This window comes from Actinia tenebrosa, unplaced genomic scaffold (genome assembly GCF_029948245.1).
Source record: "Actinia tenebrosa isolate PJP-AT-01 unplaced genomic scaffold, QUT_ActTen_1.0 PGA_scaffold4__44_contigs__length_22323623, whole genome shotgun sequence".
Classification (NCBI taxonomy): domain Eukaryota; kingdom Metazoa; phylum Cnidaria; class Anthozoa; order Actiniaria; family Actiniidae; genus Actinia; species Actinia tenebrosa.
The window spans coordinates 12,464,005-12,481,746 of NW_028292581.1; the positions used below are offsets into that span (position 1 = coordinate 12,464,005).

General features: G+C 37.8%; 1 protein-coding gene across 1 annotated transcript; it reads left to right on the top strand.

Annotated features, from left to right (window-relative positions):
* Positions 1-2,691: 2,691 nt before the first annotated feature.
* LOC116302417 (mitogen-activated protein kinase kinase kinase 3) lies at positions 2,692-17,289 on the top strand. The gene is made up of 11 exons (XM_031711712.2): positions 2,692-3,043; positions 4,342-4,374; positions 4,620-4,910; positions 9,762-10,054; positions 10,307-10,393; positions 10,532-10,657; positions 11,039-11,168; positions 12,258-12,331; positions 12,858-12,976; positions 13,790-13,951; positions 15,111-17,289. Exons 1-11 carry the CDS (start codon positions 2,794-2,796, stop codon positions 15,178-15,180), a joined length of 1,635 nt encoding a protein of 544 aa, XP_031567572.1. The 5' UTR covers positions 2,692-2,793; the 3' UTR covers positions 15,181-17,289.
* The last annotated feature ends 453 nt before the right edge of the window (positions 17,290-17,742 follow it).

Below are 17,742 nucleotides of genomic sequence, written 5' to 3' on the forward strand. Positions count from 1 at the left end.
AAGAACAACGTAGAATTTAAAAGCAACAAAGACGAATGCGTGAAGAAGCGGTAGCTCTATTAAGATTACAAAGACAATTATTTATTTCTGGTGTCATACGTGAAGGCTTATACCTCAGTCAAAGAAATTCAAGGGCTTTTACGTTCTCATACAATTTACTTTGGTCGTTTCTAAATAATCTCCAAGCTCTTTCGCCTTTGAAGGACCAGATTGTAGAGCTCAAGAAAACTATACCACCGACTATCTACGAAATAGACGAAGGAGATGAAGAAGAAAATTAAGAAAAATCTAGCTTTCTATATCAAAATGAAAATGTCAAATCAAAAACAAGTGTGTGTATAAAATTTAAGCGAATCGCATTGGTTCGAGACTGCACGTATGAAATACAAGCAAAAAGTACGTAGTTGCAATTCTTCCGTTTCCCCCGGAGATAGATTGATAGAGGTGGTTACGGGTAAAGCCAGCTAACAGGGCTCTGGCAATGTGCATGAGACCATCAACCCCATCACATGTTACTTATTGCAACGGAAACTAAGATACGGACACACGATGCAACATTGCACTCAACGTTGCGAGCCATGACACACGACGCAATTTGTTGCACGCAACGTTGCTGAAGTAGAAAACCATCCTATTTCAGCAACCTTGCCTGCAATGCTGCGCGCAATGTTGCACCGTGTGTCCGTGCCGGCTTAACACAAAGGATAACCATAAGAAGTCCTTTGTGTCAGCCCTACGTGCCACACAGACATAGATGATAATGACGAATAGATTGGAAGAGTATTCAGTTGAACTCCTATTTAATTTCTAAGGCATTTATACATTAACCACTTATGATTACCCTTGACAGAAATGAGTGAGAAGGTAGGGCACTTAGCTTATTTGTCGCATGCGTACAGCAGTCATATAGCACTTGGGCAGGTGACCTGAACATTGAGTGTTTTGTTTCTTTTTTGTTTGGCTTTCATTTTAAAGATGCTTGAATAGATAAAAATATCAATGTTTTTGCTCATAATTGCCACTCCAGTATTTTAACCCTTGTATGGTTCTCCTCCTCCTGTCTACACAAACGCGTACCAGTTCCCGTGCGACAAACTAGTGTTCATGCTTCCACTAAAATTCTGTCAAGAGCAAGAAAAACTGCGGACAGTTATGGGCAGGGCAGCAGAGTTTATATGTATTTAGAGATATATATTGTCTATAGTTTACCCCAAGAGAGAGCTCAATAGAAACTGTAAGTGTTTTTAAAAGGTTGAAATTATAGAATATTTTACATGTAAACACCTGAATTTCTCTGGCTATTATAAATTTCGAAATATGACACGAGCGCTGATTGGTTGACTACCGTTTTTATATAAGGGGATATATAGGCACACGCTCGCGCAAAATCGTTCAAAAATATTTGATTAAAGCAATATATGAAACGGCTGCTTATGTCTCTATACTGTGACTTTCAAAGTGGGTCATAGTGACATTGTCTAAAGTAGGATTAATAATAATAATTTATTCTATTTTAATGTATTCCATCTGAAATAATATACTAACTACATGTAGAGAGTTAATGAGCCTGAAGCGAGATGACGTTTTACCCCCGTCTCTAGACCATAATCCTTTTCACACTGCTTTTGTTCTTTAATTATGACTATTGTTCCTGTATTCTCTAAGGAATCCAAAATTTCAATATGAAAGAATTTTAAAAACTATTATGGTATAGAGTCGGGGGTAAAACGGCATCTCGCTTCAGGCTTATTGCTATATATTTACTTTTTATTTCAAATTAACGAGACCCACAATGCCCTTTGGTCTTGGTATGCACTATTCAGTATTCAGTATTCAACCTTTTTTTTTTGTTAAAATAGCTGTATATCTTTAAACCAGACTGAATCAATTTATCAATGGGATGTGATAGTTGGGTGTGGTTGAATAGTGGTGGGTGGGTCACCAAAGGGTGATGCTTTCAACCTCGCATGTGACATTCACTTGCAGCTGAATTATCAAAATAAACAACTATAAATAGAATCAAAGATTCCATGAAAAAGATGTGCTGGACTGGATCGAGCTATTACACAATAGATGTGTTGAATAAGATTATAGATTTATTATACCATCCACTTTGAAATTGATGAATAAAAAATATATGGGTAATTGAATTAATCCAAGGTATGATGCGTATGAAGATATTATAGAGTGCAAACAATATAACCGTGAAACTTTAGTAATACTAAATATCACAATTCAGTCATGAAAATTCCATTGTTTTTTATTGTATTGTTTAATTAGCACTATTTTGTACTATTTAGTAATTAGTGTTTCACGGATTAATTGTTTGCACTCTATTATGAAATATCATATTATATTATAAAATTTTGCGTATGAAAATAAGTGATAAAACGAGGGAAAGTAAGAAAGAGAACGAAAGATTAAGTCACTTGCATCATTTAGCCTCATTTACTACCACTAGCAGAATCCCTTGCACACTTTCTTTTGTTTAATTAATTAGCACCAATTAATTGTCTTATTATTCTCTTGAAGAAATGAAAATTCGAATAAGAAAGAAAATAATTCGCGAAGCATTTTGGTAGTGGCAGTAAATTGACGCCATCATGCAAACGACAGAAAGATAAAGAGATGGCAATTTTGTGCGATGGGTTTCCTGTGTAATGACGTCATTCCCATAGTCCCCTGGTGGAGTGTTGCGAGAGGGAATACCCTTGGACAGGACAAGAAGGTATGAACTAGAAAACTCTTTCTAGCTTCAATTCATCTGGAATCCCGCTGCATTTCCTTGCCAAAATGAACGAATTCCGTGTATTACTCCTCGATATTGCCCAGCATCTACGAAAAGATGATTTAGAGCACCTTAAGTTTGCTTGCAGTACATTTATTCCTGCCGGAAGAGCAGAGTTTATTTCTCGACCACACGAATTATTCTTGGAATTGGAGAAGATGGGCAAACTAAGTGAGAGTGACCGAGAATTTCTGGCAGTTATCCTCGTCAAAATCGGCAGGAATGACTTAAGAAATAAACTCCTTGGGATCCCAGGTAAGGTTTACTCTTAATAGTGAATAGTCAGCTATTTATCAGTATGGTATTTTGACATAAACTTATTTCTGCGAATGTAATTAGCAATTTGAATTATAATTTGTCATAACTCTCATAGAATTGTACAATTAACCAAACTCGAAAAATAAAAAGAATAATAAGTCTAAATATTCGAATGATGAAACCATTAATGGAACCTAGGGGAGTAAGCCGTTTTGACTGTAATACTTGTGAGCTAACACATTTTGACACTACAGATATTGGACAGACACTGGAAAGAATGCAGTCTAAATATGCATCAGTCATTTACATAGAATCCTCAATCACCTGACACCATTAAAACTTTTGCTGGAAATTCACCCTTAGCATTGCCATATTGCAGACAGAGAATATGAGAAGAGTAACAAGGCTCTCTCTCTTTTCTGTCTTCGGCAGTTTTTACTTTTGCTCTTGGACAGTTAGGAGCTCACCCTTCCCTGCTCCCCCAGACATATAGTAAATCACCCAGTCATGTTTGAAGGGGAGGGGTTAGGGGAAAGTATTCTGTATTCTAGCTGATTCAACCGTAAAGTATACAGTAAAAACCCGCACATAAGAACCTGTTAGCCTCAAATTTGTCATTTATACCCCCTTTAAACAAGAACCTATTTAGCCTAGAAAATGAAAAACAGGTTCTTATTTCAAAAATCATCATTTAGTGATGCAGAGCTAGGTAAGAATCCTGTTTGGAAAAATAGGGGCTTGCCATTGCCGTGCAGATAAATCAATTAATGTAATAAAAATGTAAAGTGAAGGAAGGTTGATATTAATTGTATTGCATTAGAATGATTTTCACATGACCGTGAAAGAAAATAGACCATTTAGTTTGTAATAGTTGATAAAGAACAAAAGAAAATCATTGGTTTAGAGTCTACTACTAACTATTAGTTTGCCTATTCTTTCACGATCATATGAAAATCACTCTATGAAAAAAAAACTGTACAGCAATAAGTCAGCATGTGAAATATAATGTACAGTAATCTACAGTGTGAGTACATGAGTACATTTATTTGTTTTTACACAGAAATGAGAACCTATTTAAGAACCTAGATAGCCTAAAATTGTGTTAACTACCATTTAAACAAGAACCTGTTGAGGCTAACTCTAAGAAATGTGGATTTTTACTCCCAGGTTTTTATTGTAACCTTACTTTTTGATTTAATACCCTGAATAAGAGAACAGATTCTTCCTTGATTTTTACTGATTTTTCTATAGTTATTAAACCAACAATTTGGATTGTTTTATTTTTATATTTTTAGAAAGACCACTGTATGAAGAACGACCACATACTCGTAAGTATTGTAATTTTGAAAGTGAATCAACATCCATTATTTTAAAGAGGGTTATGAAGATGTATCAACCACAAAATGTTATCTACAGTAGATAACATATATATTCAACCCTCTGATTCCAAGATGGATTTAGAATTTAAAATTGTTGATTTTTGGAGAGAGAGAGGGAAATCGGAAGACCTGAAGAACTACTATATTCAAGTCTAAAACTATACTAATTCTTTTTAATGCTTACTTTTTAAAAGAAGCTACAGCCAGAAGACAGCATCAGTTGGAGCCTTTCAAACAAAGAGTCTCAACAGATATTATCTTGGAAATTGCTGAAAAAACTAGCACCAGTTGGAAGTTTTTAGGCCGGCACCTCAAGGTACCAGAGCACACTTTAAGTAATATTGATGACACATATAAAAAAACAGAGGAAAAAGGATATGCAATGCTGAAGAAATGGTCTGAAACCAGTGCGACACCTACAGTACTTGTTCTCTTGAGGGCACTAGATAAGTGTGGGAGAAGAGATCTTGCGGAGATCATTGAAGGTTAGAATTGAAATAATTTTAAATTTTTTTTTTCTAATTAATTAAAAAATATCTAATTTTTTTACAGTTTGGCCAACAGATATTAATAGACAAAAATTACAAACAAATAATAATTGGATTTCGCATTGGCATTTGTACAGAGTAGCTGTTCGTTGACTGAAATCCAATTGGAATTTGAGGTTGAATTTTGCCAAGGGAAGAAAACCAGAGAACCTTTAAAAAACCTTCAAAGCACAGGAGAAAACTAATAAGCAACTCTACTCATATGATGGTGATTCTGGGAATCATAACTGGGTCACATTGGTGAGAGGTGAGCGCTCTCACAGCTACTCACATACCACGCCCATTCCAGGAATCAAACCCATATCACATTGACCATAGGAGGCAAGCGCTCTCACCAATACTCCAACTGTGGTCTGCTTCCCATGAAAGACACCCAACCAAGGAGGAAAGTAATAGTGATCAATAGTACCCATATTTTCCGGGGAGGGGGGAGGGGGTACTCCCCTGTCTTCACTATACAGGTACGTGCTGCCAAACAGGGTATGGTTTTCAGCGATTTTACTCTGGAGCAGGGTATATAAAATCGCACTCGCTCTTGGACAGGGTATATGAAATCACGCTCTCTCCTCTCTGGAACAGGGTATCTATTTTCACAATACAGGAACTGGGTATGGTTTTCAGAGATCTTGCTCTGGAAGACATCTACATTTTATTGTCAGCAGGAACTATACATTAAGTTATCACGCTAACTATGGGAAAATTAAATAAATAGATAAATAATAAATAATAAAATATAAAATATAGAGTATATAGAATAGCCTAGATCATAGACGAGACATGCCCCCCACCACCCCGAGTCCCACGCCCGCGCAGACAGACTTTATGGTCTGTGTTAGTGCGCATGCCCGAAATCCGGAGCAACAGAGAAACATGTCCCATCCCCCAATCCAGGCCACTCCATATAGATATAAAATATAAATATAAAATTTATTTAAAAAAATAAATAAATAAATAAATAAAATAATAATAATAATAAATCATCTAATTTCTAATGAATTCTGATAGTTTCACTTTAAAAGTCTGGAGTGAATTAGCCTCCACAATATCAGCAGGTAAACTGTTCCATTCAGCAATAGTTCTTGGAAAGTAAGAAAATTTATGTACGTCCTTATTTGTCTTAATACTTTGGTACTTGAATTTATGCGAACCTCTAGTTGTAGTTTCTTTTGCAAGTGTTAGCCTAGATTTATCAGTTTCAATAATGTCATATGTTATCTTGAACATAGTTGTTAATCTTGCCTCCTTACGCCAGACACACACGCTGGACACACAAAGGTTCCCATCGTAGATGGTGCATCATTGAGGTGACACTTGAAGTGTATCTATAGTCTCCAACACAGAATCTTGCTGCACGTCTTTGTACGCGTTCCAATTTGTCGATGTCACATTTATAATGAGGATCCCATACGGTACATCCATACTCCAACTTTGGTCGAACCAGAGACCTATACAGGGTACACTTGACATCTCGATTACAAAACCAAAAATTTCTCTTAATTAAGTTCAGCACTAGCGTAGCTTTGGATGTAATTTCTTGAATGTGGTAGTTCCATCGTAACTTGTTGTCTAATGTGACTCCCAAGTAAGGATGCACATCAACATACTTCAGAACTGATCCACAGAAAACATATTCTTTGTGAGGTGGAGATTTTTGTAAGGATATGCTCATAATGAAGCATTTATCTGGGTTAAACTCCATCTGCCACATATTTTGCCATACTTCAAGGTGGAAAAGATCAGACTGCAAATCATCCATGTCGTCATTACTTGATAGAGGAATATAAATAAGACAGTCATCTGCATATAGTCTAACTTGGCATCTGAGATGTTTAACAATGTCATTTACGTACAATAAAAACAATAGCGGACCTAAAATGGTTCCCTGAGGCACACCTGATTTTACTTGCTTGGGTGATGAAGAAACACCTTCACACACTACAACTTGGGTTCTATTAGTTAGAAAATCTCTTATCCAGGAATTAAGGGGGCCAACAACACCATAGTAATGCAATTTCATAAGCAACCTTTCATGTGGTACTTTATCGAATGCTTTAGAAAAATCCAAGATGGCCAGATGAGTTGTTTTCCCCTTATTAATTGCATCAGCAAGATCTTGGGTGGTGGTAAGTAGCTGTGTCTCAGTTGATCTTTTCTTACGAAACCCATGCTGATTGTCCACAAGTATATTGTTCTTTTCAAAAAATTTCATCATGTGGCTATGGACAATGTGTTCCAGTACTTTACAAACGATACATGTCAAGGATATAGGTCGATAGTTTTGACACTCATCTTTCTTTCCCTTTTTGTGGACTCCACTTACATTCGCTGTTTTCCATTTTAATGGTAATGCAGACTGATCCAGTGAGGACTGGAAGAGATCAGTAAGAATGGGTGCAATTTCTGATGCCAGAGTCTTTAAAATCCATGGCGGTATATTATCTGGACCAGGTGACTTGTCACATTTGAGCTGTAGCAGTTGTATCTCAACTCCTCTACAATCTACCGTAATGGGAGATATCACATCTTGACCAGCAGACGGGTGAATTGAAGGTAACGTAGTTTTGTTTTCTTCAGTAAAAACTGAACAAAACTGTTCATTGAGTGCGTTTGCTTTGATAATGGGATCACTTGATAATCTACCATTAATCTTCAGATCAGGGATTCCAATCTGATTATTGCTCTTTGTTTTCTTTATGTAACTCCAAAATGACTTGGGGTTTTCTTGAATATTTTCTGTCAGATATTCTGATACATAATCTTTCCGTGCTTTAGTCATTTCCTGACGGAGATTTTTCTTCATTAGATTATAACTATCCCAGTGTTTCTTATTCTTCGATTTCTTTGCCTTATTATAGATACGTTGTTTCTTTTTGCACATCCTGCGAAGCTTTCTATTGAACCAAGGTAAATTAAAACGAGAAGATGTGGTTTTACAGGGAACATTCGCCTCCATTGTAGTCTTGATTGCTTTTTCAAACTCCGACCATTTTTCGTCAACTGATTTTGACGATAGGTTAGATTTGTAGTAATGTGAAAATTCCAAGATATCATCCTTCATCTTGTCGATGTTGGCTTTCTTTTGTAAGAAGACTTTACGTTTTGGGATCTTTTTCCTTTTACACTTTAACATCACATCAAATGTAACCATCTCATGATCGCTTATGCCAGGTACCACTTTAAGATCTTTTATCAGCGAGGTATTGTTTGTGAATACCAGATCTGAAATATTCGCTGTGTTATCCTGGCGTCTAGTGGGTTCATGAACCATTTTTTGGAAGCCAAAATCACTCTGAAGATCAATGAGCTTGTTTGTTGGAGGATCAAGTCCTGAGTTTTGACCAGACCAGTTAATGTTTGGTATATTAAAATCACCTGCTAGGATTACATCGTGGCTGTCAATTTTGCGGCCAATCTTTGACAAGGACTCTTCAAGTTTCTCCAGACTAGAGATGCCTCCATCGGGATTATAATAAGTTCCAAATAGTAGAGATTGACGACCAGCAAATTGACACTGCGTCCAAATGCACTCACAATCAGAATCAAGGTCTTGCTTATGGGATGCCAATAGGTTGGTCTTAATTGCCTGAAAATCACCCCCTCCACGTATATCTGATGGTCGATCTTTTCTGAATATATTATAATTGGATGGAAATATTTCACCGTTGGATATTTCTTGACTACAGCTGTAAGCCACGATTCTGTCCCCAAAATAATATCTGGTTTGTGGTCAGCGATGACATGTTCTAAAGCTGGTCGCTTGTTACGAACACTTCGACAATTTAGGAGTAAGCAATGGAGCTTTGGACTAGCCTTGGACTTCACAGTTGATTTCTTAGTTGGCTTATTATTATTCAACACTGGCTTGTTTATCGGAGTAGAAGTACTGCGAGCTGGAAATGTTTCTCCGAAAGAAGAAAGCGGTTCAAAATAATTTGAAGAGGTTTCATCTGCAAAAACAGAATTTCCAGGCAAAGAAGCAGAATAATTGTGTTCGTCACAAACAGGACAGATCCACAAACAAGATGAGTTAGCTAGAGAATTATACTCGAGGGAAGTCATTTGCATACAGCCGGCATGGTTCCAGAAATTACAAGAATCACACTGGACTCCTCTTTGATTTAATTTGACGGGCTTGCAGCATATTCCACACGGGTTCTTGTCCGTTGGTCCAGGATTTAAATGGACGTCTCCCGAGAGAAGAAGAAGACTTAAAAAGGACTTCCGAAGTAATTTCGTATTGGATTGTATTGAGAGTGTTGTCAAGATGGCTGAACGACTCTGAGTGAAGATAGCAGGAATTCGTGGAAAAAACACATTATATCCAGCGGTAAGGTTGATATATTCCGGGCTAACTGGAAGATGATCGTCAAATAGAACATTTCTAGGAACTTGGGCCCATTGTAGATGTAGAATAACATAGTGAAGTAAAATATAAATCAGAGCCATAGAGAGCGTTGCTGACATTGCTGATGTCCCTCCTATGAATATGTGTGGGTATGAATTTCAGTGATTTTCCTCTGGAACAGGGCCAGGGTTCAGTGGGCTCAGTGGCACATCCCTACCCTAAACGGACAAGAGTACCCCCCCCCCCCCCCCCCCCCCCCGGGCTATCTTATCACAACTATCCTATATTTATTTTTGAAATAATTTTCTTTATGCATTAGTCTTCTATCCATTCCACATATCTGGTGAAAAAAGCAACTTGTCAAAAATGAATACCAGCTAGATGTATAGAGCCAATATTTTTCCTCGACCTCAGTACCGCTAATACCTGTATTTCATTTCCAGAAAAATTTGGACCAAATGTGAATGTCCCTGGACAAAGACAGTTCCCAAATATGCGGGATCTGGAAGATAACCTACCAGACATAGCTGATGCAGGGTATCCCATTGCACAGCATGGTGACACTGCCAGACAGGGGCAGCAAAACAGACAACCTACAGAGAGAGAATATCCTGAAACACAAAATGCTGTCAGCTCTGTTGCGAGGCCTATTCAGGTGACAGACCTAGATGACCTCAAGAAATCAGGCAAAGATGAATATAAGATTTGTGATCTTGGAAAAGGAGTATTTTCTAAGGTTTGGTTGATTTCTGTATTCAAAGTACTAGATGAATGATACCATTAAATCCACTGCAGGTTATAAGCCTTGTGTTATGCTTTGCAAGGGATCTTTTGATAGGCTTATAACCAGGAAGGAGGTGGGGGGCTTAGAACCAGAAAAAAAAAAAAAAATTTGTGACAAAAAAAATGTTACTTCTTACTCTTTATCACTGTAACTATTAATTGGTGAATAATTGTTCCTAACAGCCTTGTTTATTCCATCATCCAGGTTTACCTTGGAATGAATAGAGGATCTAGAACATATTTTGCAGTCAAGGAAGTCGATCTGGGAGTGAATGATGACAAAACTAAAGAAGTACTGGAATGTTTACTGTGCTACATGCCATACCATAAATACTTACTACAAGTTTTTTTTGTTTCTTTTTGACGTTTTTTTGACAAGTTTTAATCCCCTTCTTTACTGCTAACCAATTATTATTTGACTTATTTTTAGAAAGCAGAAGCACTTGAAAAAGAAATCAATGTACTAAAAGTTCTCGACAATCCTTATATTGTAAAGTACTTTAAAACAGAACTTTATGATAATTCACTGAATATATTCATGGAGTATATGTCTGGGGTGAGTTGCTATCTACGGCTTCTATTCCGAAGTTTGTTTGCAAATAGACCATTTTAGCTTTGTACGATTTCAGATCACATGACGTTACCTTGAGAATTGTTCTTTTATGATGAACACCTCAAAATATTTACACACCAAACAATCAACTCCCAAGAGTGGCATCACATGGTTGGAAATGTGCACAACAAACAATGAAGCTAAAATTAGGTTTATTCCCAAATGGGAATGAAACTATGTATGGCTGAAGGGGGAGGCTACGGCGTCCCCTTTGCCACTCCGTGGATATGCCCTTGCCCCTCCCCCCCGAAAAACACACCTTCATGTTATAACAGTTGTTCAAAGAAATTGATAATTTTAGATGTATCATCATCACCTCTTTAGGGTTCGATTGAAAAAAAACTTAAAGAAGTAAAACATTTTGAGCAAGAGATTGTGAGGAAATACACCTGGCAGCTTTTGAAAGGACTGGAATATCTGCATGAGAATAATGTTATTCATAGAGATATCAAAGGTATTTGAATTATTTGTTAAAATATCTCTGACTAAATAAATACAGTGTCGCCATCACCATCATCACCATCATCATTCACCATCATCACCACCACCATCATCATCAAAAATGACACCATTAAAACAATATCTTCATCATTACCATCACCATCTCCATCATCACCATCTACATCATCACCATCAACATCACCATCATCACCATTATCATCACCATCTCCATCATCACCATCTCCATCATCACAATCTCCATCATCACCATCTCCATCATCACCATCTCCATCATCACCATCTCCATCATTACCATCTCCATCATCACCATCTCCATCATCACCATCTCCATCATCACCATCTCCATCATCACCATCTCCATCATCACCATCTCCATCATCACCATCTCCATCATCACCATCTCCATCATCACCATCTCCATCATCACTATCTCCATCATCATTCCATCATCATCATCACCATCTCCATTATCACCATTATCATCACCATCACCCCAACCATAGACACAACCATCAACACCACCACCACCACCATCATTGTCATCATCAAAAATGACACAATCATCATCGTCATTGTTATTGTTATTCCAATTATACATTCTTGATAAGAACCTGAGTAAAAAATATGCAAATGATACATTTATCATGTCTTTTTTCTGGAGTGCTGCCAGGTTTTCCTCCCTTGTAATCCCCTGTAGACCTTGATGAGAGGTCTTTTGTTCATAATATCAGCTAAGACCCAATAATAGCCTCATTTCTACATTTATCGATAACAATCTCTTACGATTTTCTTGAAGTGATTATACTTGGCCCTTTAAACAAAGTTGTACTGATAAGGGTGAATAACAGTCAAAGTAGATAACAAAAGAAAACAGTGCAGTTAGTCTCCACTACTGTTTATTCTGCTAAGACCTGGCTATTTTTTACACTCAAGTAAAATCACCATAAGAATGTGCATGGGGTCATAAAATGTAGTTTAACATGTGGTATGATCATCGAGGTGAATGAAGATAAATTTTGAGATAAATGTTATGACATGCAGTTTTATTAGCACATTATCAGACATTTTGTTTGTATTACAGGACGTAATATTCTACTGAATGAAACACTAGAATGTGTCAAACTTTGTGATTTTGGCATTTCATTGTACATGGAAGTAAGTATGGATTAGAAACCTTTCAGAAACAATCAAATTTTTGTTGAGTCCTGCCAGGCTCAGTGTCGTATGTGAGTAGAGTTGCTTGTTGGTTCTCTCCTGTGCTTCGAGGGTTTTTCTCTGGGATCTCCGGTTTTCCTCCCTCCGCCAAAATGAACCTCTAAAGAAGAGCTACTCTGTGGAAATTCCATTATTAATCCCATTATTATTTTACTATTATTATTTTTTTGTAATGTGAGTTTTTCTCAGGTTCACAGTTCTAAAAATCTGCTCTAATCACCGATCTGTTTGAATCATGTATACTTGTTTCTCTAAAAGCATACAGATAGAGTCCTTAGCTGAGATTTATTTTGTTTTTCTTAATCATAGTCATGTTTTGCCTTAAGTGCATGTATATATATTAGTTTTTATATTTATTGTATGTTTTATTTATATTAGTTTTATAGATAGAGGGCCACCAGTTTAATATTTTGTAACTATTCCGTGCTACCCTCTTTAAATAAAGAGTTTATTATTATTATTATAGGGCATTGCGACGAGTACAGGAAACTGCATGTCCAATCAGTATGGCGTGTTTGCCTCAGTGTTTTGGACAAGTCCAGAACTGTTGTGCTCTGAGCCGTATTCATATAATACAGATATATGGTAGGTTACTGCTTTACCTATGGGTTTTTCTCTAGTTCTCTGCAATAGAAACTCCTATAAAAACTCTACCCCACCCTTACCCTCTCAGAAATCCCTCTGGGGAGAGAAGTGTTGTGTGATGACCCTAAGGAGGGTTAGCATAGCTACCTCACCCTATACTCTCTGTAATTTATCCTTCTGCGAGATCATTTAACCTACCTTGCATCCTACACTCTCTGAAACCTATAAAAACTCTACCCCACCCTTACCCTCTCAGACGTCCCTCTGGGGAGGGAAGTGTTGTGTGATGACCCTAAGGAGGGTTAGTGTAGCCACCTCACCCTATACTCTCTGTATTTATCCTTTTGTGAGATCCTTTGAACTGCCCTACATCCTACACTCTGAAATCTATAAAAGCTCTATCCAAACCTTACCTTCACATAACCAATATTTTTCCATATTTACTGTAAAGCAAACTATTCAGCGGACACCCTTCACGTAACGGACAGCTAGATACACAGTCTTGAAGGTGTTGGCTTAATAGAGGTATGCTCTATTCAGCGGACACCCTTCATTTAACAGACAGCTAGATACACGGTCCTGAAGGTGTTGGCTTAGTAGAGGTATGCTCTATTCAGTGGACACCCTTCATTTAACGGACAGCTAGATACACAGTCCTGAAGGTGTATATATATATAGGTGTATTGGCTTAATAGAGGTATGCTCTATTCAGTGGACACCCTTCATTTAACGGACAGCTAGATACACGGTCCCGAAGGTGTTGGCTTAATAGAGGTACCTAGAAGTATACAAATGTATGTAATGATTTTCCAGGAGTCTTGGCTGTGTGATTGTCGAAATGTTGACAGGAGATCCTCCATATCGACGACCAAATGTAGTTTTGGTTCAAGTCATGTACAAGATCAGTACATGCTGTGTGGAAGTACCAGAAGAATTTAGCAGCATGGCGAAGGAGTTCTTGGATCGTTGTTTTCAGTAAGTATTGGTACAACCCTGGGATGATCAATGTCAGGGCACGGCTGACTAATATATTGAACCCTGAAATAACCTCTGGACTGATCAAAGTCATGGCATGGCTAACTCGTAGATAAAAAACTGAAGCAAATGCTGGGCTGATCAAATTCAGGGCACGTATAACTCACAGATCGACAATGAAACGAGCTCTGAGCTGATATATCACAGATCAAACCCTGAAACAACCTCTGGGATGATCAAAGTCAGGGCAAAGCTTACTCACAGATTGAACCCCGAAACAACCTTTGGGCTGATCTAAGTCAGGGCATGGCTAACTCACAGATCGACCCTGAAACAACCTCTGGGCTGATCTAAGTCAGGGCACGACTAAATCACAGATCAAACCCTGAAACAACCTCTGGGCTGATCAAAGTCGGGGCCGGAAAGTAAACTGCACATTACGTGTGATAAGAAGTGGCGTAGCAAAAGTTTTTGAGTTTTTTAAAGGATTTGAGTTCATGTGACGTCATAGTCGCCATTTTGGCTGACTTTGAAAGATGTTTCGGTATTGATGTCTTTATTCATGTCAACCAACATGACAGCCACGTCTTTTGTCCATTTATTCTCATGAGAAGGGATAAATGTGCCCCAAGAAACAGGTCAAGCGAGCGAACTGTTTTAACCCAAACTTAAAGTGCTTATGCCACCTAACTTAATATTTTCAGTATTGATTCTAAATAAAGTGAATATTTGAATGATAAAAAAATCATATGGTTTGAGTGATGCACCTTGAAGATATCAAGGTTTATACTTCCAATCTGCTAATGAGTGTTATGTCATTATAGGAATTTGGGTTTATTTGTCATCATTTGTAAATTGAAATATTGATTACTATGAGAAACCAAATTTGCAATAACCTTTCTATAACCCCTGAGTGAGACAATGTTTTATACAGGATTATTGCTCCCCTAGAAAAGTATTGTATATTTAATAATGCCTCCTATTGATATCTCCAAGATGAATCACTCGAACCAATTAAAAATATTTTACCATTCAACTATTCACTTCATGTAGAATCAATGCTGAAAATATTGATTTAGGTGTCATAGGCACTTTAACACATTCACATTCTCAGATCAAAAACAACTTAAAAGGGATTGTTCTCGTTATTAAATTATAGAAAAAGTTCTCGACGTCCATCAGCAAAAGATCTTCTAGAAAGTGAATTCCCTTACCCTCAGGGACAGTAACTATTGATGGCAGACGTCACTCACAAGCTACAGTAGGTGGTTTCAACAGATTTTCTCACAGGGACTGGTGGAACTGCTCAAAATAGAATAGAATTTGTATAATTTGACGTGTAGTAATGACATGCCTTGCCTTGCCGTACCATTGCTGTGGTGTAAACGTAATACCCACAGCAGATTTTTACGAATTCGAGAAAGGTCTACATAAATGTAACGAGGTCCTCAGGTCGATGCAATGTAATCCTTCCAGCAGTAAACACCGCTTTACAAGTAAATAATACACGGGTGTATATAGCTTTTCCCATTTCAGACCACATGTCACTCTCTTGAATATCATTTCTTTGTTTACCGGTTGCACTCGAAGTGATATAGATTATTGCCAAGGTAAGGACATGTGGTCTGAAATTTCCAATTTGAATGAAGCGATTAGTAATAGTAAAGTACTTTTAAGTACTCCATATTACTGTAGGATGGATTTGACCAAAATATCTCATATCTTCCTAGAAAAAAAAATAGTATGTGCGCACACGTACCAAAATGTGCGTAACCAGCGGCTCAGTAGATTTCGCATAGTGCTGCATAATGATTAAATAATCAAGCTGGGTTCGATCGAGTCTTTCATTAGAAAAGAGAAAAACATATAGTTAATTTATTCAATAGTTTTTGGAATAATGCCGAAAAAATCTTTTTGACTTCAATATGATCAGCTGAAGTATGATTGTATAATAATCGTCTTGGTGTATATTGCGCGTTGCTAAAGTGAAATGTTTATTGTTTATCAGTGGTTTTTAATACGATTTGTGGTTTTAATTACATAGTAAGTACTCTACTGCTTCACGGATAGAGAGATTTTCAAATTCCTTCGCCCGTGAATACGACGTTTGTCTGATGGCATCATTGACCTCTACTACCAGGCTCCCTTGCACACTTTCTCTTGTTCAGTTAATTAGCACCAATTGTCATACTATTCTCATGAGGAAATACAAATTTAAATATAAACGAAAATTCGCGAAGCATCTTGGTAGTGGGAGTCAAATGACGCCATCATGCAAACGTCCTATTAATAGAGGTTTTGCACCACCACGTGACTGCAGCCATGTTAGATGGCAGAAACAATACAATTGTCTTACATGAGAAAGAATTCAATTCCCGAGAGCAAAGAGATTTTATTGTTCTGCCATCTAACCACAGGAAGCCCAAGCTGTATTATGGGCGCCAGCACGTGATGGTCTCTGCACAAATTCCATTATTTTCTTTTGTTGTACTTTGACTGTTAGTCACTAAATATCACAACTTTGTTTCACGGACCAAATAAAGTCACTCTATTTCATTGCGCAGACGTCGCACAGACGTCGCACACGAGATCCATGCTAAGTGCACCCTAGATTTGATGATGAGGAGCAAAAATCGAAAAGCTCTTCAAAAGAGACGGACAAAAAGTGAATGCCTGGTTCCCGCGAGTAGTGCAAATGCAAACGCAAGTAATATTCACTCGTGAACGCAAATGCCAAGCAGTAGTACTTGTTTACACCAAAAAATATTTTTGGTGTTGCGTTTGCGTTTGCTCTTTCTAAGGGTTCACGGGTTCACGCATTGAGAGCATTAAAGAAGAAGCAAAATCTAGCACACACGCACACAAATATTTCCACTCCTTGCGTTTGCATTTGTTTAACAAAAACCACAGTTTAATAATTTTTGTAGACTAGAATTGTCGCTTTTAATATTGAATAAGAACCGTAACATCAGAGCGTTTTTCGTACGCCGAGCGAAAAGCTCAGTGCCGTATGCTTCCCTTGCCTCGACCGCGTTTTCTAGAATTTCGATTGGCTGATTTTTTTCTCGCGCAATATGATTAGTCTGTCAGCGGCCGTGACCGTGTTCACGCCTTGTTCATGCCGTGTTTCGGGCATTTCATTGGAAGCCGAGAGTAAATTGTCGCGCAATATGATTGGTCTGTCCGTGTCATGACCATGTTCGTGCCGCGAGCTTTTCACAGTCGAAAACTGAAAACTGCTCTATGAATTAGAATGACAATGTTAATGAGCAAATATACTGATGAAATCAAGGTAATAGTATTTACGGTTTTACTAATAAACGTGTATTGGTACAGTCTCTGCTCACTCTCCAGTGCTTCTCCGGTCGTAAGTTTCTTTCTGTCACAATTCTCCATATACGTACCACATCACTGCATTGTCTGTAACTTGGGAAGCCCATCCTAAAAATGGAGTTTCGTTTCTCCGTCCACTATTCTCCTGTGCCAGAGAATAAAGATGTGCGCACGCAAAAGTACCCAGGGGTCTTAAAGGATTGCCCAAGAAGCCCTTCGAAGTATCTGCTATAGGATTCCCGAGTATAAGCTAACAATCAATGCTACTAGATGACAAATTGATTGATTGGGGTAAGGGTGCCTTCATGTGGGTGGCGTGTGATACTTTGCTGCTAATGCGCCGTCTTTCACCGTTGCGAGTCCAACGGGTGGGGTAGCTGGTTCGATCCCTGCGGTCGTCACATGTGAATTGAGTTCCTTTGATGTGTTGTTCTCTCCTATGCTACGAGGGTTTTCTC

Coding starts and splice junctions, on each gene's coding strand:
- LOC116302417 (XM_031711712.2), top strand. CDS start 2,794: ATGAACGAATTCCGTGTATTACTCCTCGATATTGCCCAGCATCTACGA. Junction 10,394..10,531: donor ATGATGACAAAACTAAAGAA/GTACTGGAATGT, acceptor ACTTATTTTTAG/AAAGCAGAAGCACTTGAAAA. Junction 12,977..13,789: donor TCATATAATACAGATATATG/GTAGGTTACTGC, acceptor ATGATTTTCCAG/GAGTCTTGGCTGTGTGATTG.